The sequence below is a fragment of the Lichenostomus cassidix genome, chromosome 17 (genome assembly GCF_008360975.1).
Source record: "Lichenostomus cassidix isolate B80296 chromosome 17, HeHo_3.0, whole genome shotgun sequence".
Lineage (NCBI taxonomy): Eukaryota > Metazoa > Chordata > Aves > Passeriformes > Meliphagidae > Lichenostomus > Lichenostomus cassidix.
Window position 1 is genome coordinate 9262798 of NC_139497.1, and position 27488 is coordinate 9290285.

At 49.3% G+C, this 27488-nt stretch overlaps 1 protein-coding gene across 4 annotated transcripts in view; it reads right to left on the minus strand.

The window, feature by feature from the left end:
• Nucleotides 1-27488, minus strand: part of NSMF (NMDA receptor synaptonuclear signaling and neuronal migration factor) — a 48028-nt gene continuing 20540 nt past the window's right edge. The window contains exons 4-15 of one of the 4 annotated variants that reach the window (XM_085076425.1): nucleotides 23382-23457; nucleotides 21040-21108; nucleotides 16784-16836; nucleotides 14767-14856; nucleotides 13045-13166; nucleotides 12103-12186; nucleotides 11021-11054; nucleotides 10433-10503; nucleotides 9272-9351; nucleotides 7610-7712; nucleotides 7159-7234; nucleotides 1-5351 (exon numbers count right to left, since the gene is read on the minus strand). In XM_085076425.1, the coding sequence (XP_084932551.1) occupies nucleotides 5254-5351; nucleotides 7159-7234; nucleotides 7610-7712; nucleotides 9272-9351; nucleotides 10433-10503; nucleotides 11021-11054; nucleotides 12103-12186; nucleotides 13045-13166; nucleotides 14767-14856; nucleotides 16784-16836; nucleotides 21040-21108; nucleotides 23382-23457 (956 nt within the window). In that variant the 3' untranslated portion in view covers nucleotides 1-5253. The remainder of the gene's footprint in view (nucleotides 5352-7158; nucleotides 7235-7609; nucleotides 7713-9271; nucleotides 9352-10432; nucleotides 10504-11020; nucleotides 11055-12102; nucleotides 12187-13044; nucleotides 13167-14766; nucleotides 14857-16783; nucleotides 16837-21039; nucleotides 21109-23381; nucleotides 23458-27488) is intronic. The other 3 variants (XM_085076427.1, XM_085076426.1, XM_085076428.1) reach the window with 3 other exon arrangements.

A 27488-nucleotide genomic window follows, 5' to 3' on the forward strand; every position in this document is an offset into this window, starting at 1 on the left:
TTATTAGGTTGCATTAGTTCTTTAATATTTACTAAACACTTATGGAAAGAAGCAATGTAGTTTCTCTTCAGACGGATTCTTTACATTTAATGTCCATAATGTTTATTCCTTTCAGTCTTTACATTTTTCACACCAACTGGCAGTAAATTGGGCTGAAGTTATTTCTGAACCAAAGCTGCTGCTGGTTCCTGATGCTCTCTGATAGATCATGCACTGCCCCAGCAAGAAGTTATCTTACTATTAACTGTGCCCATTACACAGCAGGATCACCTGGGAATAACAATGATCCCAATCAGGGCCATGGCCATTAAACCACCCATTTACTCCCTCAGCTCCCATAGAGATCATTACCAGGCTGATTCGCCAGTAACAGTTTCCAGTTGACTTTGGCTTGTGTTTCCAGAATGAGAATTAAAAAACACTTCCACGGAAGATGCAGCGAGCCAGGGATACACTGTGGTCAGTGGGACAAAATACAGGATCACACACAAGTCTTTACAGATGACATGGAAAATGGTATCACCACTCAGTGTCCCTTGGGAGGACATGGCTATCCTCGGGAAGGGCTGTCCCCAGCTCCAGCGACTGGCACAGCAAAACCCAGAGCACAGAGTGGCTCAGCTTGACCTGAGCTGAGCTTTACCTGAGCCCACCTGGCAGTGGAGCCTTGTCCCCCAAGCAGGAGGACACAGCCCAGCACAGCCCTGGTGGAGGGTTCTGACAGCAGGTGTCAACTGGAAGGGCCCTGGAAGGATTTTCTCACTCATACAGTGACATATCTTATCCTAGACTAACACATTGATAATATCCAAGAGTGACTCGAACTGGCTTGTGAGGGGCTGAATGTTTACACTTAGACCAAGAGAGCAGAGACTGTCATTCCACCTCCAGTGGGATTAAGGACAAGCTCCAATGCCGAGATCCTGCCAGGCTGGCTGTTTAAACCCAGCATTTTCCATTTTCCATTCTTTCAGCCAACCCCACTCGTGCTGCTGAGGGTGCTGAGCAGCCGTGCCAGCAGAGCCTGGGAACAGGAACTCCCAGGCACAGGTCAGCAAGGCAGGAGCAGCAGGAGCTATTTGTGGGGTGGATCTGTGCCAGGATCCGGAGCACTGCTCACGCAGCCCAGCACCACATCCCTGCCTCACACTTCCCTGCACACAGAGCATCCCCCAGAGCTCGGGACAGAGCCTTGGGAACACATGGACACACCACTGGAAACAGGAGCTGTGCTGAGCTCCAGGCAGCAAGTCCAGGCTGAGAAATGAAGAACAAATTCCTTCCCGGAGTTTTCTGCACAGAGGCCGAGCCCCTCCATGGGCTCAGGTGGCTCCAGAGGTAGGAGCAGGTGGGATCCCACAGCAGAGTCCTCACACAGGCAGGATGAGCTGGCTGGGTGCCCTTTTGCAGTCAGATGTTGGAGCTGGAGCTACAAGGATTTTTCTGGTTTTTTTACCACAAGAAGGGATTATGTGGGAATTCGTGTTTCCCACCCCAGGCCTGGAGGTCAGCTGCAAAGGGAAGCTGGTGGCTGCAGCATGAGCAGAGGTGCAAAAAGCTTTATCTGTTTTCTACCTACTTCTACATCCCTCGGTAACTTAAATTTTCTTCTTCCCTTTCCTTTCCAGCCAAACAAGAGGAAAAGAGAAAAGCCTCTCTGAAAACCCCCGTGCAGGACAAGTGCCACATCCACAAAGCCAGTGATCCCCAAGGCCTCTCCAGCTGAGCGAACATTCCCTGCAGGCACCGGAGAACATCCTCGGGGACACTCCCAGCACGTGAGCCAGGCTGAGGAGCAGAGCTGGGACAGACTCGCCCTTCCTGCCACCCTCCTCTGCGGCAGGTGACACTGCCAGCCCATGACACATTTATCGGGCAGGGCTGGAGGTCACATCCAACAGCGCCTGCAGCGAGGGCAGCACAGAGCTCCACCCGCGGCTGGTGAACAGCCAGGGCTGGCAACCAACGGAGCCATCTGCGTTTGATCTGCTTCTCCTCACGTGAGCCAGCTGTGCCCCACTGCCCCTGCTAAAGGCAAGTGCAGAGCACACAGCAGCAGCAGCTCCCTGGTGGGACAGGGCAGTGGGGATGGAGCTGCTCGCTGCTCACCCCTCACCCAGCCCAGTCCCACGGACTGCCGGCGGCACAGGAGAGAACTGGTTTCAGACACACCCCGAGAGCAGGGCGATGACAGCTGAAGGAGCAGTGGGAGTGGAATGAGAAACTGTCCTGTGTGCCCACGGCTGCCTGGGCAGGGCACTGCGGGGAGCCCCAGAGCCTCCGGGGGATGCCAGGGGCACAGGGAGCTGAGCCCTTGGGTGCTGCCCTGGCATTCCCAGGAGATGCTGCAGGGCACAGAGGGCAAGGAACACACTCAAGAGATGTCCTGGCTGGGGCTGTGCCAGGCACTGGCAGTGAGGGCACAGCCAGAGCTCATCCTTTACAGGCTGGTCCAACTGAGGAAGTTCCAGGCTCCATTTTTACCTCCAAAGTTAAAATAATTTCAGTTTTTATTTTCCTCTGCTGACTCCTTCCTTTCCCAGCAGCCACTTGAAAAACTCAACCAGTGAAAAAGGGGAATAAAAGTGTCTTCCTCTGTCACCAGTGGTTGACTCCAAGGATGCTGCTGCACACAGGAACATCAAACATCACAACTCTATTCCACTCACAGCTCTGAGAGAATTTCATCTCTTTAGGCAAATGAATGCTACAAAGGAAAAATTATGTTCATGTCATAAACATCACAAGCTATGAGGAATATAGATCTTTGGAGGGAAATGCATTGATCAGTTGTCATTATCCCATAAACTGCAGCAGAACAGTCCATAGTGTCCATTCCAACACACATCTTCCCACAGAAATTACTCTACAATCTACCTTCTACTTTGCACCCCAAGTTCTACAAGTGCTCAATGAGGATATACAATAGTTCTACAGAGAAATCACTCAAGTGGATACATAAACGGGCCCTTGGGGGTTAAATAAGATTTTCAATAGTTCCACAATGCTACATTCATGCTACCAAGTTCACTGAATTGGGATTTGAAAAAGAGAAAGGAAGAACAGTTTGCCTGTCTCCAGTTAGGAGGTGAAAGGGTCAGAAAGGGAGAGAGTTTTGTGTCAGCATTTTAATCCTCCCACAACCATTTCCTTCTCCAGATAATATGACTTTGTGCTTTCACTGCACCTCTGGCTCCCACCTCTCACCACAGAGCTGGTGGAAGCTCCAATGTTAAATAATAATTTCCATAAATTTGGGGTTCTTTTTTTTTTATATCTGGCATTTTCTTCCAAAAGCTACAGACTGGTGCCTGTTCTCCCCTTCACTGTAAGTCTGGCAAACCTGACTGAGTCCAGGGATGAGACGTGGCCACCAAAGCTCCTGAGGTCAGGGCAACTCCCAGCCAGGGGAGAAAAGAGCTTTCAGCAACTTTAAACCATCTCTCTCCACCTATTCCTCTCTTTACTTTATGTACACTATTTCTTCAAAGTTTTGCTATAAAACTGCTCTAAATGGAAAGGGTTCAGCAGTTCTAGCCAGGGGTCTGCTCCCCGAAATTACAACCACAGGTATGGCACAGGGGAAGGAGGACTCTACAGATCAGAACACCTAGTTCTTTTTGTAAGTAGTTAAAAGATTTGTACATATATTTTCCTTCACTTCACAATCAACAAATTTTAGATACCAGGAAATCAGGAAAACAAGGTAATCCTCCCCTGTTACTTCTTTTGCTTGTGAAAGAAATAACTTGAGTCACCTCCCAGAATTGCCAGTGACCTAGACAGACTCTAAGTACTATTTGTCCTCTGAAAGGACAGTAGAATGTGAAAAAAAACCCCATTCCCAAAACCAAAAAGCACCCCTTGACCTAACCAAACAAAAAGTAAAGATATTCTAAAAGATATCATCAAATATCAAGCACAGACCTGGGCTCTCAGGCTGCTCTGACAGAGCTTGGGGTTTTCTCTGTCCTACACAGGAAGGGGCTGAGCAGCTCAGACCAAGAAACAGGTCCTTTAGCAGGGAAAAGGGGTGAGTTATGCACAAACAACTGGCAATCAAGTGAACAGAGGGAAGAGTCAAACTCATGCTCCAAGCCCGTGCTGTGTCCCTCCAGAAGCATTTCTTCCAAATGCCTCAGTGCTTCCCACACGGGAAGAGAGCTCCTCTCCCAACACACAGCAAAACATTGGCATCAACAAGTAATTACCATGGCTATTAATTTCTAATTCATTTTTATACCAAAGCGAGCCTGACCGAGGCTTCCCAGCCAGGTCCCGTGTCTCTAACCTAAAGTATTTCAGCAAAACTAAAGTCCCATAGTTTTGCAAGCAGCAAAATAGAAAGTAATGAAGTTGTGGCTAATTGGAGGAGAACTATACATTCGTGAGAGCACGGACAGGTAGTGCAGCACAGCTACTCTGAAAGGAACCAAACCAATGCAGCAGACATGCAGGGTCTGCTAACTTATGTCAAAACCATGTTTGCTGGTGATTAAATATGTCTACAGAAGATATATTACCATTCTGAATATATTTTCAAGCAGACCAAAAATACCTCATCTATTGGTTATGGTGTGTTATTTTGAACTAATTAAATATCAGGAGGGATTTTACCCCCTCCCTCGCTATAAAAATTGCACTTATTTTCTATTAAACAAAACAAACAAACAAAAAAAGAAGTTAAGATTTCAACTCTATATCCCAGTATATATTCACATGGAAATGGGATCATCTTGCTCTAAGCTTGCAGGAGTAGGTGTAGCAGTCCTTGCTCTCCGAGACTCCCAGCACAGAAGGTCCCACCAGGACAGCCCCCTGCTCTCTCTGTGCTCTGGTGACTTCTTCACTGTAGTGCATGGGTTAATTGGGTTTGTTTTTTTCGTAAGAAAACCTGAGCTTCAAAAGTCTTTAAAAGGACCTGGAATCAAATCTGGCCCATTCTGACCCAAAACAGCTCAGTTCTGCCAGGAACTCCATCCTGTCCTGGTTTCACACAGCTCCTCCTGAGGCCCCACGGCTCGGACTGAGGCCAGCGAGGTGTCACTGTCACCCCCTTTCCCTCCAGTCTCTCTTAGCCCAGGAGACTTTTCCTCTCGACACTTCCGAGGGCTCCTCCTTCCCTCCCTTTAGCGCTGCTGCCTCCCGTAGGGCTGTGAAGGGCTCCCTGTGCCAATAAAAAAGTCTCTCTGCAATAAAGCATGACTTCTTGGACACTGGTGATGAGCTTCCTCTTGCAAAGTCTTCTCCAGCTCATAAAATGTCATCGTAATCCAATAGTTTGGAGTGCTGGCGGGTCTTCCAGAGGCGGTAAAGGCGGAAGTCAAAGTAAGTCTCAATCATTTGCTTACCTAGAAGTGAAAGGAGGCAGAGAGGTCACACCCTGGAGCACGAGGGGGGCAGGAGAGAGAACACAGCAGCACAAACCCCCAGCCCAGCCCGGGCAGGGCACAGGGACCCATCCATGGCAGAACACTGACACTGGGCACGTGGAGAGGCCCGTGAGAACCAAACATCTTTTTAGATCTCCTCAACCATGAACAGCTCTCAATAATCCCTTGGCAGGGTTTGTCCCCAAGGGCAGGAACTGAGCACAAAGTCTGTCTCCAGACTTTGACCTCTCTGCTCTGAGTGCTGGGGGGTGCTGGAAGCTGAAGCAGATCAGCCAATAGCCCCAGTGACCTGCACGAGGCACAGAACCTACAAACCAAGAGTTAACTTACTGTAAAGAAACACTAAAAATAATTAACACTGAAAATTCAAATAAAAAAATATATTTTTTCAAATGATGAGGTCATCTCTGTCCTGCTCCTGTCTGTGCTCCCAGCAATGAGCTCACAGGACACAGCAGTGCCAGCTCTGCCCCTCCAGCCCCTCTGATTGAAGAGGGTGTCCCAGGCAGCCACAGAGTGCAGGCCATGCCCAGAAGGTGCATTTGGGAACACAAGGGCAAACAACCCCACACTCAGACAGGGCTCAAGGAGGGGATTTTCACTTGTGAGGCCTGATTAAGATTAGTTTTAGATGACTTTACAAAGGATTAAGAGGGTACACTCTTAGTGCGTCCCAGACTGATCCAGGGGATAAATTCAGACGTATTCTTCAGCCCAGCCTCCTGAAAGCTCAGCTGCTTTAATGCCTGCAAACAGAACCCACTGCCTGGCCTGCTGAGCTTCCCACAAAAGCAGGAATTTCACTCAATTTCCCTGGCTCCTGAACACATCTGAGCACAGTGGCTGTGGGATCTGTGCAGGCACTGTGTGCAGCTGAACTGATCACACACAGACAACTGAACAGCCTGGTCTAGAGGGAGGTGTTCCTGCCCATGGCAGGGGCTGGAGCTGGATGATCCTTAAGGTCCTTTCCAGCCCAAACCAGTCTGTGACTGTGATTGTTTGAACTCTGTGATTGTGTGAACTCTGCACAGCACCGATGTGCTTAACTCCTGCACATTCCTGAGGGTGAAGGGAGGTAAGAAAAACCCAGCTGAGTCCAGTGCTGTGGGCAGCAAAGAAGTACCCACAGTGGTTTTATCTGCCAAGAAAACAAAGTGCCAAGGACTCCAGCAAAGGTAAAAGAACTTGGGCAAATTCAAAAGCTGTTGCTTGTGGAACTGCACTGCAAATTACTGTCATTGACCAGGGAGCAGGAAAAATCCCTCAGCCCCTTGAAATATCTTGAGCTACATGAAAAGAAAGGGAAAAAGGCCAACAGACTGAGCTGTAGAATGGCTCTGATGGGCCATATCGCAGTTGCTTTTAGACACAATTCCCTTGGTGCCAGTGGTTTGAGCCCTGGAGAAGAGACTCTGGCACACACAGGAAAGGTTCTGCTCCATGTGCATTTCTCCCACAGACTCTTCATGCCCCAATAATGACAGATTCTCCTACACTCAGCCTGGAAAGCTGCCTCCTCTGCACTGCCAGGATCCTGGTAGAGATCCCTCTGCAGCCTCAGGCACAACAAACAGGACATTTGAAATGTGAACATAAGGAGGGGGAAACCAGGGGCAGCAGCTGAACTACACAAGGTGGTCACAAGCAAAATGAAGACCATGACAGGACTTAAGGGAGTCAAAATTACTTTTTCAGGAGGATGCCTTCTGAAGGAGGCAGACAGGTTAGCAAGGTGTGTGTCTTTGTACAGGAAATAAATTACCTTGAGCTGATAGTTCAAGTGGAGACTCAAAGGCAACCCTATAAGGATTCATTAAGTTTTTCAGATTCTGAAATAGCTGAAAGGAAAACATATCAGAATTAGCAGGTGAAAACAATGACTCCTGAGCACCCAGAATTGCCCATCTTTGTTCCCTCCCTCTAGAAAACCTTCCACCCATGTCCTTTAAAGCATTTATCTCACCAGTAAATAAATAAATAAAGTGCTTTGAATGACTCTTATCCTCAAAGGCTTCAGTTATTTGTCCTGTATGTCACTTATCCTTCCTCCCCATCCCCTGGGAAAGGCACAATCCAGAGGATGGCTCTCCCCCTCACAGCCCCCATGGACAGCACATTCCCACCCAGCACAAGAGGAAGGTTTAGAGCTCCCAGTGTGACTCTGACCTCCCTGGGCCCAGCAGATGTTCCAGGGGTGACCCAGAAGCTCCTACCTTCTCCCCATTGGGGTTTCCAAGAACATAGCAGCCCATGATGTGGATGATATTTGGTTCAGGATTGACTTTACTCATCAGCCGGCTCAACCTCTTCCAGAAGCTGGAAAAAACAGAATGCATCATTAAAAAAAAAGTCTCTCCTCATAGGCATGATTAATCCCAAGGATGTGAGCACACACCACTCAGACAGGGCCCAAGGTTTGTAGCCTGGGCAGGAAACTGCTCAGGAAAAGCCACTGGATCTTAGACAAGGAAGAACAGGGGCAGAGCAAGGGCCTGAGGAGCAAGTCCAAGTCATATGGTAGAGAAGGAGGAGCAGCCCATCGAGCCAAGGAAACTCCAAGGTGAAGAGAAAGGAGCAAAGTCCCCCAGGAGTGTTTCTGGAGTGACAATTTTACCAAGCATCCCCTCCAGCTTCCTCTCTCCCACTTCCATCAACAAGTGCCCTTTCTGAACACGAGGGTTATCAATGCACTGGTTCGTTTCCAGGGCATGAATCAGCAGGGAACAGCTGGAGAGATTGTTCTCCAGAGTGAGACACAGCACAGCTCCATGTCAGCCTGTGCTTGGTGCTGCTCCGTCACACCCACTTGATGTGTAGTGACTGTGACCAGGCACTCAGTGCCTCAGAGATGTGAAACACAACCCCCTCCCCTGGGCAGAGGCTTGGAGCACACTTTTGGGGAGCTCTAAAGCCCGGAATTCCTCTGTGGGTTTTCCAATCAGACTGTAGCCTCAGCTCCCCTCAGCACTGCCTCCCAGGGGGGCACAAGCTCGATGGAGACATTAATTTCCAAGCTCCCAGGTTTTCAGCTGCGTGTTCACAGCTTTCTGCAGATCCCTGATTTATCAGCTTGGGAGCAGCTATGCCTGGGATGTGCTCAGAATCGTGGATGTGCACACGTGCTGGAGAATTCCACAGCCAGTGTTTGTGCCAGAGCACGAGATTGCCGAGCAGATGTTGATTTTAATACTCAGTTCTCATGCCAACAAAAAGTTGTGTAGGAACAGGTTGGTATACATCCTCTCCCCCACAGCCAGGCACTGTTAGCCAAGCAAGTTTCAGCCAGCACAAGCGAGTAGGCAGCAAAACAGGCAAAGCTTTACTCTCTGCAAGGAGAAGCAAAACTGCTCAGCACTCCCAGCTGACAGGCTGGCATGTTAGTGAAAAGCCTCCTCAGTAACAGGCTGGACTTTGAGCAGTCTTTGCAGAGACAAATTCCACTTCCCCCTGGCCAGAGCCAGCTGTGGGGGAGCTGCATTTCTGCTGCACTCTGCATTTCTGCCATAGTCACCAGCTTAGCAATGCTATCACAGCACCAGAGGCTCGAGGTGCATGTTCTGGTTTCTGGTCAGCAAAAAAGAAATACCTTTTTTTTTCTTTTCTTTTGACAGTCTCTATCCAGAGAGACACTAAGCAGATGAAAGTATAAATCTCCTGGTGATCAGGGCTGCAGCACCTCAGGGGTGAGCTCAGCTCTGTCACCTTTGCACCTGAATGAGCTGTGAGGTATTACTCAGTCCCCCATCAGCCTCCTCATCCCCTGACCAAGCCACGCCAGCTCCCTTCACTTCTCCTGCTCCACCACGTGCTGCAAACATTGAGCAAACCCAGCAGAAAAATGCCATGCAAGCCCAGAACACAACACAACCACTCACAGGATCAGATCTTCCTCCTTCTCCACTTTGGCAAAAGTGGCCACTTTGTTCTTTAGCAAGTATAAGTGCCCAGGGCCTCCCTGCAAGAGAGAGACACAGATGGAAATCCCTTTACACAAACGCCAAGGAAACAAACCCTGGATGCATTTGCTGTCCTGCCCAGCCGTTCCCAGAAGTGCCACAAGGGAGCAGGACAGCCCTGCACTGTGGAGATGCTCAGGGAACATCCACACATGGGCAATGAGCTGGGCGTTGGAATCTCTGGTTTTTGCTGTTCTAAGCCCATTTCACTCTAGAAAGGCACAATAGCGGACAAGAAACGCTGGAGAGTAATAGGGAAGACAGGAAAGTCCCTGTCACTTAGGGATGCTGGGGGTGGGCAGAGAAGAAGCTGAGCACAGCAGAGATAGCAGGCAAGGGACAGCACTGCAGAGGAACTGCACTTGGGCAGCAGGAGGCATGAATAGACACAAAACCAGGAACATTAAAAGTCACAGTCTCCAGGTCAGGGTGCAGCAAATCTGCTCCTCTGTAGCACTGGGCACTTGGGAGGGAGTTAAGTCAGGTCAGCTCCCTCACTTCTCATGGCACAGCTGCAGGGGAAATCCACAGCTGACCACAACGAGGAACAGCAAACCCGGGAAGGAAATCCCCAGCAACCCCCAGATCCAGCAGGGCCTGGACCTGTCCCAGTCACAGCTCCAGCCTGACCCTTCTCCTGCACCCTCTGGCTTCCAGCTCCCAGCTGAGCCATCTGCCAGTCTGACCCACCACACACACCACTGTGTCACTGTCACACACCACTGTCACACTGCAGCTGGATGGACTATGACTATGACATAACTATGACATTGCAAGTGCTTGTTCCTGACTCTGGAATCCTTTCTAGGTCTGTGCTGACGCTGCTTTGCCTGGGGTTCCTTGAGAGCAGCTGACAATCAGCCCAGCTCTTGACTTGGCTTCACTAAATCAGATTTGATTTCCTGCTGTCACACCAACTTGAGACTGCTCTGTGTCTGGGAAATGGGAAGTGAAAGCTGTGCCTTGGCAGCGACTTTAATGGAAGCTGACTCTGGAATATTGGTTCCTCTATGTCACTTGCCCTATAGAAAAAGACAAATTTGTAACAAGTCACCCAAGTGTTTAACAACTTTCATGTACCTGGCAAAATATCAGCATCTTCCAAATTTTGCAGCCTTTCCGATAAATGTTAAGTTTCTTCTCTATTTCCTCTACAAAAAAAAAAAAAAATCATGTTGGAAAACATGATCCATGGACAAAGTTGAAAATAAATCCTATTTTTTTACACTTTAGTCCTGAAGGCAGGAGGCTAAGCTGTCAGAGGTGTTCAGCAGGGAAAGCAGGAAATGCCAGCAGGTCCCAGGGCACAGAAGGGATGGAACCAGACACTGCTCTGTAGTGACCACAGCTCTGGAGCAGCCCCAGCCCTGCTGGTGCCCTGTTAATGCTCCCTCCTACAACCACAGGTCCAATGAACAGGCACCTGCAGCCCTGTGCCTCAGTTTCCCTGCCACAAACCAGGAGATTGGCATAGAAAATGGGCTCCAGAAGTAAAGGTTTATTACAGCAGTAGATTCAAGAGCAGCTGACTGACTGTCAGGGGTCACTGGGGTGGCAAAAACACCTCTGTGAGTGGCAGCTGAGGCACAGGGCAGCTGAGTGACTTAAATATTGATGGTTACATTTGAAATGGGCAGGAGGTAAGAAAAGGAGATAATATTCACGTACCCAGGATGTCATCAAAGGTGGCATGTTCATGGTCCTGGAAACCAAGACAGAAATGTAAAAATTCACTGTCACTATACCAGCTCCCTTGACATTATTATGGTCTCTAATATTCACACAAACCCATTTCCAGGTGAAGGGATGCTCTAAGAGCACAATTACACCAACTGATGACTGCTGGTCACAGCAACAGCAATCCCCATCCTAAATCCCATTTCAGCACAAAAGCTGAAGACTGAACAGCCCATGAAGACCAAATCCACCTGAAGGCTTGAAGCTGAATCCTGCAGACACATCCACAGCACAACTGTCCGTCAGTGCAGTCAGCATCAGCAATGCTATTTGCCTCTCAGCCCATGTTTTGTAGCAACCCTCTGGCATTACCCCTGTCCAAGCTGGCTGACAACAGCTGCACCCCCAGCACAGCTGCCTGTGGCACAGCAGGGTCACAGCACAACTGCACAGCTCCCCAAGGATGAGAGGCAGCAAGGTTAAACCCCAGCAGCGCTGCCTGCTGCACACCAGCACTGGCCCTTCTGGGCTCTCAGTGCCACCTTCCCTTGCACATTAAGTGACTAGGAAAGAGATCCATCACTCCCTATGGCTGTTTCAGACACCTGCTCAGGCCAGACTGAAAATTCTGAGTGTAAAATTTGAGTTCAATTAATGACTGACAGGGGTGCCCCACTGCATGTAGGATGATGGGTTTGTGCTTCACTGCCAAGCTCTGAGGTCCTGCTTATCCCAGGGATGAGCATGAGGAGGAGCCCTAAGCCTGGCAACAAACAGCTCTGCCAGTGATCCAGGCTGCCCTGCCTTCCCTTGATAATCCTCCCACACAGCTTGGCTGGCCCTGCAGAGCCCAGAGCCCACGTGTACCATTTCAACCCCACCTGGCTGTTCCACCTAGACCTGAGCCCCCACAAAGCTACCCCAGACCCCAAAACTGGGTTCAACACACCCCCAGCCCCCTCTGGCAGCTTTCCCAAATCACATCAGTGTTTTGGAGTCACCATAACAGGATTTATGGAAATAAATACCTATATGACTCCTGTTTTCAGGCACAGCAGAAATGAGTTACTTACATAGAGGATGGGGATGATGGAGGGGTCGTCCCTGCGGATAATTGTGGGGACATACTCTGCTTTGGGCACCTTGGAAGAAATGAGCTGCAAAGGGGAAGAAAGGTGCAACAGCATGAGGAGAAGGCAGAAGAGCCTGGACAGAAGCACAAAGGCCATAAAACAATGCCCTGTTCAGCTGTTCTCAGGTGTTACTCAAGGAGCAGCACTCTATCCACATCCCAATGGAAGGTTCCAGCCCAGAGCACCCCCAGGCCTGCCAGGCACCCCAAGTGTCACCATCTCCTCAACCCCCATCACATGAGCACACAGCTCTGCCCCACAGGCTGCACTGAGCCAGCAGAACAGTCTGGAAAGGGGAGACTGGGGTGCCCAGAGGATGGAGCAGCCTGAGCATCACCAGGGGTGGCTGCATCCCAGCAAGGATCAGTCCTGCACAGCCTCCTGCTGGCTGTAGGGAGTGCTCAGTGCCTGGTGGGACATGCACACCTGCACAGGGAGCAGCCAAGGGCTGGCACAGCACCAGGCACAGCACCAGGCACAGGGCTGCAACTGTCAGGCAGTGCCTGGCAACTCTGGCTGAACCCTCTGCTCCCTCCAGCAGCACCAGAGCCTGAACTCTGGTGTGATTCCACGCCCTTCCACTCCTCTGCTGTGGGAGCAGAGCTGGCAGTGGTGCTCAGGTCTCTATTTTCAGGGTTTACAAGCCTCAGGCTGACTTGTGTTGGTGTCAGTCCTGCTCTGACTTGGACTACAGGTCCCTCTTTCTAGTTTTCTTTCAACACATTATCTCCTGCAATAACAGATCTAAACCCATGTCATGTCTTGGCTGATCTCTGAGTGACCCTCACACACACCTGAGGCAATGCTCATACAACAGACTTCCCGTGAAGATCATGAACTTAGCAGCTCTGAAGGGACAGAGCCCGAGCTGGAAATCCTCACCATTATTTTTGGTGGAATAAAGTCTTCTCCGTCACATGCCATGGCTTCAAGTTCCTTTTCTGCTTCCCAGTTCAAGTCAAAGTCACCATCCAGAGTCCCGCAGGAATCCTGAAGGTCATGGCCTGCCAGAATACAGGGAGCATTACAAGGGCAGAACAGCCTTCCCCACTCCATCCTGCTTGGCAGCTTGTCACAAGAGGTGCCACGAGACTCGTGCTTTCTTGTCACCCACAGAGTGACAGACACCACTTTGGGGTTGGTGTCTTCAAACAGACAAACACGTAACAAATGAAGAGTGCACAGAGAGCTCACACCATGTGTCACAGAACTTCATCACTCTCGCAGTCACCAAGCTTGGTTTTCAAATGCTGTGTCACAACAGTCACCCTTGTCACTCCAGAAATGGGAAAGGAGACAGAACACAGACAGACTCTCTACACTTCAGCACTGCCAGGCTGATAAGCAAAAGTCCAAAGATTTCAAAGCTGGTCTCCTTGTAGTAATTACTGCTCTGACTACATCTTTTGAGGGATTATAAAGAAAATCTGCCTTGTTGGTCAGACTGATCCTGGCAGAGAAGTCTTAGAGCGTGCGTGAGGACAGCTGCAACAAACACAGTCATACTGCAACAGTAGACTCGAACTTGCTCTCCAAATTGACCTTACCTGGTGGCCTTCAATGCCTCCTGGGGAAAAAAACATCTGGAAGGAATATAATTAACCATTAAAGATTAAAGATAGAGATGATTGCTGGACTGAGGAAAGAGAACCGAGGTGCCACTGTTTGTGCCTTTGGGGATGTCCGAGTGTCGCTGGGCAGTGCCTGGAGCATGTCTGAACCACGGCTTTTCCATGGCTTTTCCATCCGCCTCCGGGCAGCTGAGGGAGCAGGGAGGAGTCAGACTGCCAAACAACGGGGTCATGCTTTGAACCTCCCCCTGCAACCTGGGTCTTCTACAGCTGGCAGGGCCAGATCTTGTGCTTACCTGGTAGATCAGGTCATTTCATTAGTGAAATTCACCTCAACATGGGCAAACTCACATCCACCAAGCTCCTGCCTACAGGCTTGCAATAAAATCTGTGTAAAACAGCCATTCCATTTATAAGAATACAGTGGGAAGATGCTGGCATTTCTTCCTGTAAATTAACACAACAGCATCTCAGTCCCCTCAAGCAGAACACGGCAGCATTACTGGGGATTCCCAGAGGGATTCCTAGCAGCCCAAATGAAGATCAGATTGCCCCAAGCTATCACCTGTGCAGCCAGCACAGCCAGGAAATCAAAGCTTGATCGTAATAGCTGTGTTCTTGAGCTATTCCAGGCTAGGAAAGAGCTCAGAAGGGGCTCCTGCATGGGAAGCCACGTTAGCCCCACTGTGGTGAAGGTAGCCTTGGACTGGTGAGCTTCCAGAGAGCTTGTTTTGGTGCCAAGAGGATAAAGGGATGACAGGAAGAGAGGGCTGTAAGAGAGCTGTACCACTGGGTACACTTTGGCAACTGCTCAATAACCTGAGGTTGGATGAGTTGTGCTCTACAAATAAATACAGTACACACAGATGAACAGGTACATACACCTGGAGCGTTACCTGCTCCGATCTCAGGAAACTAAAAAAGGATCACAGACAGGACAGAAGGGCACAGAGGAGTTACTCCAGTGGGACTCCAGTCAACAACTGCTGGAGGGTTTGCCCACGGGAGGAAGCTCAAAGGACTCAGAACTCACTTTCTCGAGAGTCATGGAAGGAATCAGCTTTGATGGGAGTCGGGTCACTCCAGGACCTGCTGAAGCTCCTCTCACGCCGTTCGGCAAATGCTAGGATAAAACCAGAGCACGACATTAACAGATCCCAAAGCACCTCTGCTGCTGCCAGCAAACAAAACATCCAGCAGATTGCCACCAAAGCCACACATCACAGACTCCCCTGGGCTGCTCCTTCCACTTGCCAAACGTGAGTCCTTTCCACACAGCAAACATGGGTCTCTCTTCCACACAGTAGAGACAAAGTGCCCACTTGTGCACAGGACAGGACGAGGAACACAGAGAAAAGACAACACTGGATGGTCTCTCCTTAAACACACATGGCTCAAACCTCAGTTTAGCCAAGGCCATTCCACTGTCCCAGTGTAAGTGCTTGGACTGCAAGGCCTTACAGAAACATGCACTGCACAGCTAATGACACCTGCATGGCTGCAGCTCTCCAGTCAGGTCTCCCTTCACGTTCTGCTGGCATCCCAATCGGAGCTGGACCAAACAGCAGGGTGGGGATGTCTCTGGGATGTCTCATACTGTCTACATTTTGTCGCAAAAGAGGAAATCCTTCAGCATTAGCTTGCCTGCACTCTTGTGAGCACTACTCATGGCTTTTTTTCCTCCCAAGGAGTGTTGTATTGTTTGTACTGGCATTTCCCAAGCACAATCCAGGGAGCTTGGCTCAGACAGCTGCACCACAGGCAAATTCCTGGGAACTGGCAACCACCACGTCTGACTTGGCAAGCCCATGTGAGAGCCATTATGCCAGGATTAACAGCCACTTATGGGCACTAATACCTATTTCTGGTGGCAGACAGAGTCTGCAGCACGGAACTCAGTAACAGCAGCACAGGAATTCACTGCGGACCTGCACAAAAACAGCAGTCTGGCCCCTGCTGAAGTGTGTCCAGGGTGGGTGTCCATGGAGACAAACCACATCTTCAGGTCTTCAGGTGATCTCCATCCTCAGCTTTCAGTTAAACCCAGGCATTTAGCTACTGTGCACATGAAGAAAGCTTTGGAAACCTGACCCAAGAGTTCCCGAGGCAGACAGCCTGAGCTTCCCCACAGCTCTGGGGGAGGTGAGCCCTGTCCACGTCAGGCAGTGCTAACTCAGATGCCAATGAAGACTCTGGAAAGGGCAAAGCTCTTTGCTGATCACTCCCACAGCAGATGAGAAAGGAAAGAATGCAAATTGAGCTCAGCAGTGCTTTGCTGTGGGCAGTCTACACATGATGCCTGGCCAGGGGGTGGGAAGAGCAAGCTGTTTTCTCTTCTGGAGCAATCTCAGCTCTTGGGAGTAGGTTACACCAGTTTCACAGCACTAAGGGAGCTGCCCAACCAAGTCATGGAGGATTGTTGCCTTCCTCACGGAACTGTTATTTCCCAGGCCTAAGAAGTGATTTCTTCCCCAGTGAGGCGTAACACTCCTTACTTCCCCCTTGCTTCAATCTCTTCCCTGATCTTCTTTCTTCCTTCCAGCATTCTCTCAGTTCCCACCAGGCAGCTTTCCCCCAGGTCCTGCTGTGGAGATGGCAGTGGGACAGGGGACGAGGGGACAGCCAGCAGTCTGTGTGGCACATGGAGCACCAACAGTTCCAGGGAGCCACAGCTGGCCACAGCTGCAGAGAGAGGCCAGGCAGCTCTGCTGAACCCCCAGCTTGGGTTCTCCTCGCTGGCTTCCACACCAGTGATCACCAAAACCCACACACAGGACAAGGATGCTGCAGCTTTCCTTCCATGCCTTGCATCATAGATCTCCCACAGCCACTGCAGAGGGTCCTTGGAAACAGCCTCCAGGCTGCTGCAAGCATCCACATGCCCTGGGCACCTGCAACCACCTGGCCTTCTTGTTTGTAGGGTTAAATGGCACCAGCAGGTCAAATCCTCTCTCCAGCCCAAAGCCAGGTCCTTTCAACCTGTATCTGCATGTGACAGAATTCCCACAAACCCCAGCTGCTCACAGCCACACTTACAGGTGATCACTTACTTTGTGCTTTAACCCTTCGGCTCCCCACCATGCGGAGGTGCTTCCGAAAATTCCTGAAAGAAAGGCAAACAACCTTTGAGAAAGGTGACACGAAGCGACACCTGGGACCAGCAGGACTGAAAAAACAGGGAGGAAAAAAATACAATGGAGATGACAGCACACTTCCTTCTGGGCATTCCAAAGCTGGAGACCAGGTCCCCAGCCTGCAGTGATTCAGTGCTGGGGATGGTGATGTTTGTTGAGTGGGTCTGTTCTGAGCTGCTCTGGCTGATGGTAGAGGGCAAGTGGGGTCCCACAGGGCAGCCCCCTGCTCATGGCCTGCTTTCTCTTTTCTGTGATTAAGGTTTACCTGTGCTGTATTTCCTGAGCACACCCACTGCCCATGCTCTATTCCTGTAAAGAGCAGTAACTGCTCCCCCCTCTCCAGCAGGACCATGGGGTACCCAGGCTCTGCTCATTCTTAAACACAGCAGCTCCTCAAACCCCTACTGTGCTGTTGGTCACTACGCAGCCCATGCTGCTCTCCAGGCAAAGAGCTGGGGGAGACCACAGCAGGTTCTCCCTCTGTGGACAGCAAAGTTCAGTGATGCTGCCTGTCCCCACGAGCCTGCTCTCCCCACGTGCTGCCCTGCCCTGGACTCACAGGCAGGTCCAGAGGGGCAGCAGGACACACAGCTCCAGAGGAAAGCTCTGGGGAGCAGCTACACCCCATAGTCAGGTCTGTGTAAATAGAATGTCCTGACCACTCCTCACAGGCCATGGCACAGAGACTCTTTTCCAGCCCCTCTGAGTGGAAGGGGCCAGTTTCTCCTAGTTGTTCATCACTCACTAGGCAGAAACAGGACAGGAACAGACAGGACACGAGAAGAGACACGGAGAAGCAGTATCAAGAAAAGTGTCACCTCTCCAAGAACCCTATTTAGTCAGGGTGGCTTCACCCCACAGTGCAGCCCCAAGATGACACAGAGCCCATGCACTGGGCACCCTACATGGAGTGGGGGAGTCTTCTGGATTCCTTGTTCCCCCAAACACACAGGGCAGACACCAGGCAACAGAGACCACAACTAGTGAAAGGGGTAAGTGAGATGCCATCTAGCTCACACACAGATTAGTGGGATGAGTAGGTACATGGTACAACCATGCAGATGCTTTAGCAAACTGATTGGACCAGAAGACATTTTCAGTACTGACACAAAGTTGTTCAGAGAAACTCAGATCCATCTGCTCCTGTCCAGGAGATCCACACAAACACAGTCCTCATGGGAGAGCATTTAACCCACGTCACCTCCTGCACTTGCCCCCTTTTGGCCTTGGATCCCTTGTTGTCATCAGGATCCAAATTCAGCAAGAAGGAAAACCAGCAGCTGGAAGCAACATTATTCCATACCAAACTTCCATCTGTGCTTGGGCTATTAATGTTTTCCAAAGATATATTTTCTCTTTACTCGGGTACATGAAGATTCACTGCTCTGGATCAGACAATTACCCCTTTAGACACATCCACTGGACTGGCTCTCGTTCAAAGCCTTCTGGGGTGCACCATCACTGACAACTGGGTCTGTCTTACAGTACTTTAGATTAAAATCCAAAGAAATACAACACTTTAAGGGAACCAGGGCTTTTCTTGACACAAAAAGGTCTTAGACATATGTTATATGGAAATCTTTATGGTCTATTGTGAGCCTGAGATCATACCAGACACTGAGCACCAGTGTTAATCACCAAGGCCATTGTCACATCCTTTGGGCTTTTGGCATTTTGGAGTAACATCCACTTTTCAGTTAAATGCCCAGCTGTCCTCTCCACATAGGGGTTTCTTCAGACCCTTGGGGCAGAGGGGGTAAAGCAGTCTTTGCCAGAGAAGAATGCTGCTCTCAGCTGCCTGGACAGCTTGGGCTCTCCCATAAGAGACCTAAATACTGCTGAGAGCAGCTCCAGGGAGAATCCAGCTGTTCAAGGTTAACCACTGCGCTAAATGCTCAGAAAGCAGAACAAAGGCTTTGTGCTCCATTCTTTTCCTCTAGAAAAAACAGCACTTTGGAAAGAAGATGCAAGCCTAGGACTGCCTCTTCATGTGGCTATGCTGTGAACACCTAGATCCTTCAGAGGGCTTTTTGCAGCTGCCTTGCACATACCTGCATATCAGGGTGACAGGACTGGCCCTGGGGAAGCTGCAACCACTGAGCAGTGGGGCACCCCAAACCTGCTCCATCTTCCAGCCTGGCTCCTCCAACGCACCCAGAAACCCTGTGGCATCTGATCACTTACAAGATCTCTTCACCCATCACACCACAATCAGAATCCCTCAAGTTTCAGTAATGAAATCTCCTTATTACTCCCTTTTCTGAACAGCTTTCCTCCTGACAGGCTCCAGCATGCATGAGCCCCCAAAGCACCTCCAGGATATCAATCCCAGGTATCCTTCCAGGGTATCCATCCCAGCCAGAAAGGCTCCCAAGCACTGCAGCCCCACTTCACACCCTGCAGCTCTGCCTGCAGTGGGTCACCACACTCTGCAGAGAAGCCTTTTCACTACCCAAACTCCTGGCAGCATCTCTCACATCCCTCTCCCTGGCTGCTCCTGCAGTGGGCAAACCTCTGGGCACTGCCCCACTCCACAGGCAGCATCCCTGCAGCCACACCCCACAATCCAGCCTCCCTGGGCACCAGGACTCAGCCCTGAAGGGGCTGTGTGAGAACAACTGAACCTCAAAACACTCATGAAGGGCTGCACAACAAGCACCCAAACCCACAGCAGGGTTCTCCTCGCTCCCTGCAGGAGAGAACTGAGCTCTGCCAGCAATCCCTACAGCCAGAATTGCACCAGTGCTGTCCCTCCTCCTCTCTGGAACACAGCAGACACAGACAGATTCCGCCTGGACAGCCCTGTACCCTCCAGTGTGCACAGGAGAAGTGACACACTGGACACATGTCTTGGGTGACTCCATACTCTCTCCTACACAGCACCACCAAGGTACACAACTGCTCCTGGACTCACAGCCCACATGAACAAGCCATTTTCTAACCAAGATTTGCCTCTGCCTAACAAATTCTGAGAAATCTCTCTTTTTAAAGATACACTGTCTATTTGTTTTGAGCATCTTCAGTTTGAATTTTGATTTCCCTTTGTTATTGATGAAAAAAGCTCACCACCCTGAAGTTGCTAAAATAAATTAATATTGCCTGGCAATTTCTCAGTTAAGAAAACCTGATGTTTTTCTCCCACTTGGTTTTGAGCAGTGCTGAAGTGATCATGGCAGTTTTTAACCAATGACACAGATGCTGTGTTATCCTCTTCAGCAGGCTGCCAAAGTACATAAGCCTTGGCACATTTGAAAAACCAAACCAGTTCTGATTCCTACTGTGAGTAAACAATGTGCCACAGGAAGCCTGCAGAAGGAAACCAGGTCCTTTGGTAATACCTAGACAAGGAATCAGTCCCCATCCACTTTTATTTCCCTTCTATTATAGAAAAAAAACCATTTAAAAATAGACTTCTGGTTACTAGAGATGTTAATTTTGCCTAGATCTCAGATTTTTGAGGTGCATTTGTGTCGCTGTTGAGCAGCTAGCAGAGTAATGAATGCATCAGTTCTCAGTGGCAAGAAGGAATGACCTTTATTGTTTTGATTTCATCACATATATAGAGTTCTCAAAAGTCACCCAGATTGGTCAGTCAGAAGTCTTCCCCCAGGCCTGATTGGCCAGGCCTGCACTGCCCAAGTTCTGGGACACTGTTCCAACAACATCCAAACTTTATCTTTATTTATAAAACACAAGAAAATTTCTCATGGGAAAAACCTGTGCTAGCCACACATTTGTAGATGCAGCAACAGCACATACAAATATTCAGCTAGCCTCAAACAAATTCCTGCCTGTGGCAGGGGAGTTGGAACTAGAGGATATTTAAGGTCCTTTCCAACCCAAGCCATTTTGTGATGATACAAAATTCCAAGCTGGAATGGAGAAATTGGATCTCTAATTTTTTAAATATATATTACATATTTTTCTGCCTGAGGCACAGATCATGTCCACTGTATCGGGAACGTTAAAAGCAACTCGACAGTGTTCTTTAAGAAGATGGAGATCAGCTACCCTGAGCACCATTCACCTCCACAGCTGCAGCAGAGCCACTGCCAGTGTCCCCAGGACAGCACAGAGACAGGGACAGCCACGGTCAACGCCACCAGGGTTCACTAGTGACCCCAAGGGCCCATGCAACACCAGTCACAGCTACGGGAGGGAAGGGGCCCTACCTCTGGATAAGAGCTGCAGAATCATTCTCTCGTTTCCGTCTCTTCCTCTCTGCGTAGCCCCTGAACGCCCTGGGAAACCATTTCAAGCCATTAACCAAGTCCACAGCTTGGAAGTGCAGAGGACAAGGGACACACAGAGGAAAGCTCTTGGCACACAACGGAGGTTGGGCTGCCCAGGGGCACAGGCAGCACCGTGTGTGGGTCAGGGCTGGGCAGGGCACTCACCAACCACAGCTCCTCACTCCCTAGGGCTGGACAAGCAGCTGCTCCTAGAATATCAGAACATGGCCCAGAGGAGCAACCACCATCCCTGCTCTGGAGAATGGACCTGGGAGCTGCAGGCACACCCTCTCTGCACACCTGGATTGAGAGGGACAAAGTGTGCCAGCAACTGGGGGCTGCCCTGGAGGATGAGGATGGTTTGTGGGATCCATGTAGGTCTACCAGGTGTAGCCACCTAACCTCCTGCCAGCTGACAGACAGCTCTAGCATGAGTGAACATGATGGACAGGAGAGGAGAGTTTATGCAGGACACCAACACACAAGGAAATAAATTAAGACCATACTTACGAGATGCTAGAGATTCCAGGAGACGCAGGGAAAAAGAGAGAAGAGGAATTCATTAGTGCTCAGCCCCAGCCAGCGTTCTGAGGGAATTCTCACTCCACAAGGAACTTTTCTTGTTAGACGGAAGGAAATTGCTTTTTAAATTAAACATTTCTCAGTGGTGAGACTCCTCCTTGACTGAGCTCAGTCCTCCCTGGGGCAGGGTTGCCATGTGGCTTGGGTGCAAACTAAGCTCTGTGTAGAGCCAGAGAATGTGGAGATGTACAAGAGCTGTGTGTGGCTGTCAGACTGCACCACCACGAGCTCCTGGAGCAGGGAGAGCTTCTCCCACCATGATAAACACTGGTAAAGTTGGCTCATGCTGTCTGCTCCATGAAGGGAGCAAACACAGCAGGATGGAAACACTGTTACAGAGGCCAGGGGCACCTGGGGAGCTACCTCAGCATTTTGAGGACATATCCTAAACTTCTTAGAGGTGTTTCTGTGCAAGTTTTAGAGGCAGCACAGAAGCTCCACAAATGCTAACCACGGAGCTACATTAACGAAGGGAGTTGTGCTCCTCAAGGGTTCCCTCAGGGCACTGTACCCCAAACCATCGTTGGCCTTCAAGCCCTGTAAGCCCTGCCATGGGCCACCCTCCTGTAACAAATCTGCCCAGCAGCTATGAATTCAGACAGCCAAGGCTGTGTCCAAATGTGCTGATTGTGCACATGGTTTGTGGGTCAGATCAGAACTGTGAAATACCACGGACTGTTAGCAGCCAGTATTTTTAAAGTGACTTTTTCTGGGGGATGCAACGACCCCACTCCTCAGCTCCAGATCCAGCCCTCCCTGCATCAATCCTTCCAGGTCTGATCCAGTCTGGGTTATCCCAAGAGAAATAATCAGCTTCTTTTCAGGATTTGGGAAGGGAAAAGTGCAAGGGAAAGAAGAAATGTCAGAGAAGCAAGATTACAAAAAGGACAGCAGATTAGACAAGAAGAAAAGAGAGAGAGCCAGAGAGCTGAGGGTGTCCCAGACATTAGAAGAAACACACAGGAAAAGTGACTGGGCTGGAGAAGGGCCTTGGAAGTCAGAACGGTGTCTCATTTTCCTCACTGCTTGCCTTGGTTTTTCAGTAAGGTAGGAAATAGCTGAAACCAGGAAGGCAGCACTCCCTGGCAAGCCAGGTACAACCTGGAAACAAGGCTTCCTTTACTCTCTTCAGCCCTTTGAGAGCTGCCCAAACACAGCAGCCAGGGGCACCAAAACCTGCATGGAGTGTGGAGGGAAAGGCTCCTCCTAACTCACATCCCTTCATACTTTGCAGGGATTTTACTGGCACCTTCACATGTGCAGACCAGCACAGAGCTGTAGAGTTACATCTTATCCCAGAGAAAGGCACCTCTCTGGAGTGGGGGATGCAGGGCAAGCCTGGAATAACCTTCCCTTGGGAAGTGGGTGCAGCAGAAGCAGCTGGTGGAAGGTCTCAGCCGGTGCTCTCCCAGCACCCTCGCTCTGCAGGGGCAGCCAGGGCACAATGTCACAGACAAAATCAGGGCAGCACAGAAGAGCTGGGTAGCCCAAAGAGTTAAGGAAGGCAAAACCAAACAAATGAGAGCAGTAGGAAAGAACGAGTAAGTGGGAAAGAAAATTAACAAGAGACAAGTTTCTCTCTTTCTCTCTCATCCCTGGACAGTGATGCCAAACACTCAACTCCTGCTCCAGGCTCTCAGCTTTGAGCAAGTCTGGACTCTGAGATACACAACAAAAGCCACAGCAGTGGTTTCACTTACGCTTGCATAGTTGTAGTAGCAGTGTGAAAACTGAAGAGGTTCTCTTTTGGGAACCAGGTTCGTATGGGGACATCATCTGCAAGAGAGAGAGAGAGCAGAGCGTGAGCACCCAGCAGGCACAGACATCCTCCACACAGCCACATTTCCTTCCCGAGCTCCTTCTCTTAGGACTTTCCCTCAGCATCCTGCTCTGACTGAACAGGAGCTCAGGAGTCTCATCATCCTCATATAAAAGCACACTACCACTGAGTTCTGTAAATTCATGCTAAGCCCGTCTATCAGGCAAGTAAGTGAAGAATAAAAGCTCTATCTTAAGCACGGGAGATTAGAATAATCCAGGAATTACAGAAGTGACATCTGAACTAGAAAAAAAAAGGGGGAAAGAGACTTTTTTTTATTAAAAAGCATTTTCCAGCCTCTGCCTTTTCCTTTATACCACTGATTTAAACTGTCCTATTCCTCCAGTTCTTTCTGATACAGGCCAGTAGAAGATGAAAAGCATTTAATTTCCTCTCCTCAGCACTGTGAGCCTGACACATCCTCTCTTTTCTGCCACTGAACTTTAATAAACCCCTCCCACACCTGCTCCTGGAGACTTGCCCTTTAGGAGTTTGTCTGCTTTGGAAGTCAAACCACCCATCAGCCCCACAACCTGCAGGTAACTGAGCTGATTTAGTCACCTCTGCAAACTGCCATGCACAAACCAATTGTGGGTTTTTTCCTAATTCCAGGGCATCAGGACATTGCATCATCTTTATGGAATGACCACTAAGACAAAAAGCAGGCAGGAAAGTAAGTCACCACTTATGTGTGTGGGATGGTGGTGACCAGGAGGAGGAATCTGCCTGAGCTGAGGCTGGAGCCAGGCAGGCAGGGAATCTGAGGGGTATTGAAATCCACTGGCGCCTCTCAGAGGACTGGATTCCTGGGGTTTGGGCTACCTGATTTTTCATCTTGCTTCACACCCAATTTGTGGCTCCCTTGCCCAATGCCTTGCCCCATGCTGCTGATTGTTTCTTGCTTCAGTCATTCAAGTCTTCAGATCTGATAAGATACCTGATAATATCTAATATTCTGGCATTGTCAAGGTATTTTTAAATTCACTTTTGCTGGCTCAAACCCAAACTCCACATGCCCATTGCAGACATAATCACTACAGATCAGCTATCTTACCAAATGTTTTGTACAGATCATCATATCCTATGGACTATTCCCTAAAAGTACAGAAAGTGGCTGCAATTACAGATGCAAAAGATGCTAACTGCAGCTGGGGAACCTTCCTTTGAAGTGCAGCTTCCAAGAAATCTATAGAAAGCTGTACCAGACACTCCTTCTCAGCTCACAGTTTACGTCAAGTCTTGTTTAAAGGCGCTCCAAGGAAATATATATGTTAAATGAAACTGCATTCCAGTATGCTAAAGACTTCTGATGCAGTCCCAAAGTCTGCTCTCCTCCAAAACACAGAGTCAGAAGCAAAGCAGAACAACTCAGACTGTAAATTAATTACTTGTTTGAAGTCTCCAACCCACAGAAGTGGTGAAGGAGAAGTCGTACAAATTCCTTTTTAGCCAACAATTCTGTACAGGCTTCTCAGGGACTACTTATCTCAAAGGACTGACAATCTCTTAATGTGTTTTACAGCTTTTAAGCCACTAGCTTTGGTTCAAAGCAGAGCTTATGAACAACAGCTAATATCCTTAGGAGGCTTTGCTGGCACCATTGCTGGGAGATTTTTCTCCTTTTCTCATAGACTGAAGTTAACTTAGGAAAAACATCCCTGCCCTCCACACAGTGCTCAATGCAGAACAAAGCATTTGGGACTCTTCACAGGTATCTCTTTACCAGCCAGCAGTAGAACAGCTGCAGAGGAGCTCACAGGTGGGGACTGGGCAGCACAGCTCAGCTCCAGAGCTCACTCACCAAATTAAAATTCAGATTATAGGTATGGTAGTTGCTGCCAGGAGCAGGCAGCACATCCTTTCTGGCCAGGCAGAGGAGCTTGTTCTTCTTTCTTGTCACCATCAACTGTGATGAAACAGTGGAGGAGCCACAGGCCTGGTAAGACTGGAGGGACACCAGCACCATATCCACTGCACCCAAATCCCAGCACCTCTGTCCAAGAGTGGATGTATCTGTATCAGATGCTGGGAGCAGCCCAGGAGATGACAGCTTGTTCTTGGAATGGTGTCAGGCATCATAAATTCAGCATCAAAATCCATATTCAATGATGCCAATGGGCCTGGCTGCTGTAAGTGTTGGTTTGCAGCAGCAACTTGTCATGTAAATGCAAACAGAAGCAGCACTGTCAGGTGAACCCCTGGGGAAATCAGCCTCTCCTGCCTCCACTCCTCTCTGCTTCCTTTTCCCTGCTAGCCAGGCAGGAAGGACATGCCAGGGAATTCTTCTGGCAACCTGTGACACTAGTGCTGTTCAGCTCTGGAGTTATCCCAGTGACAGCACTTGAATAGAGAGTGCAAATGAGACCAAGCTGAGGAACTCTCCTTCCATGGTGCCAGTGCTGGGATGGAATTTGGGCTTGGAGACACAGCCCTGCCTCTGCAGTCACACAGCCAGGACCCAGAGGCTTGAGACAACACTGAGGGAGCTGCTGCCTGCTTGTCTGAAAATGGAATACTCATGGGGGCATCCACAGGTTCAGCACTGGCCACTTTGTTCCCATTTCAGTAACTACTCTGACATCTTTTCAGAAAGACAAATCTCCACATTGATAACTGGCCCCAATGAAAATGGCTGCCTAGTTGAAAACAGATACTAAATTCCAAGGCTCAGAAACAGAACATGACATCTCCCTATGGGATTTGCCAGGACATGTTTTCCAGCAAACATACCAGGTTAGCTGCAGCTATGAGGAGTCAAACCCCTCCATTAGTGACGCAGAGCTTTCTTTGGTTGAGCATCAATAAACTTCCTTCAGTTCCACAGTGCAAAGTGCAGTTCTGATTTCAAACCAGGTGTGCTGGTTTGGGCTGGGATAAAGTTCATTTTCTTCACAGGAGCTGGTATGAGGCACATGCAGTGTCTGATGTGAAGCCCAAAAAGTACCAAGAAACAGAGGAACAATGCTTAAAAATCCCGCACAGGATTTCATGGGGCTGTAGTTTTTCCATACGTTTGATAATCAGCTATTTTTTCAATATTATTCTTCAGTTTAGGCCATATACTCATGTAGTCCCATAATTTCAGGTATCTAGGCATGAAAACATGGTCCAGGACCCAAACTTTTGGTGATTTTACCTGTAGTAAACATCACTGTAACATTTACTAGAAAACTATGAACCCAGGAAAGCTGGACAGTTTGATCTCCATGAGTCCTTATACACAGTTTCTTTCCAAGGACAAAGCCTTGACCTTTCCTGACCAGACTCTCTGCTCTAAATGCCTTGATGTGTGTTTACAGGAAAAATCAGACAAATTAGGTCAGACCCTTTGCCAGCCACATACAGGCAAAGATGGACTGCACATCAGTTTATAATTTAAAGCACACAGACTGTGACATATATTTGATTAATGGTTCGGTTTTTAAAGACAATCTTTCCTTTTTTTTTCTTTAATGTAATTGAATAATTACAAGCCCTATTCCCTGAGAACATTGAGCAGGGAAGAAAGCAGGAAAGAAAGTCCAATACTGTATTTATGGGAAGCCCATGAGGTGGCACTACATAGTGGCTTCCAGCCCTGCAAACAAGCATTTTGGGAACACACCAAAGTACAGAACACCATAACCTGAGCCTGAGGCACCACAAGCTGAGGCTCCCACAGAGCATTATGTTACATTCATGAAGATTTCCCCTGCCCAGCATAAGACAGAGAGAGGGTCCTGCTCTGAACTGCCTCTGGAATGAGCATGGATGTAGGGCTTTGAAAGTCCTTCCTCCCTTGCTCTTCCTCCACAGTAAGGGAGCCCACAGAGCTCAGCCCCACTGAGCTGCGTGAAGGAGTCCTGAAAACACCCAGAGCAGCTGCTGATGACCAGGAGCTTGGATGAGCTGGCCTCTAACTGAGATCAGCTCACTTCAAACTCTTCTTTTGACAATCCCTTTCTAGGAATGGGAATCCAATCCCTTTCCAGGAATCGGAATCCAATCC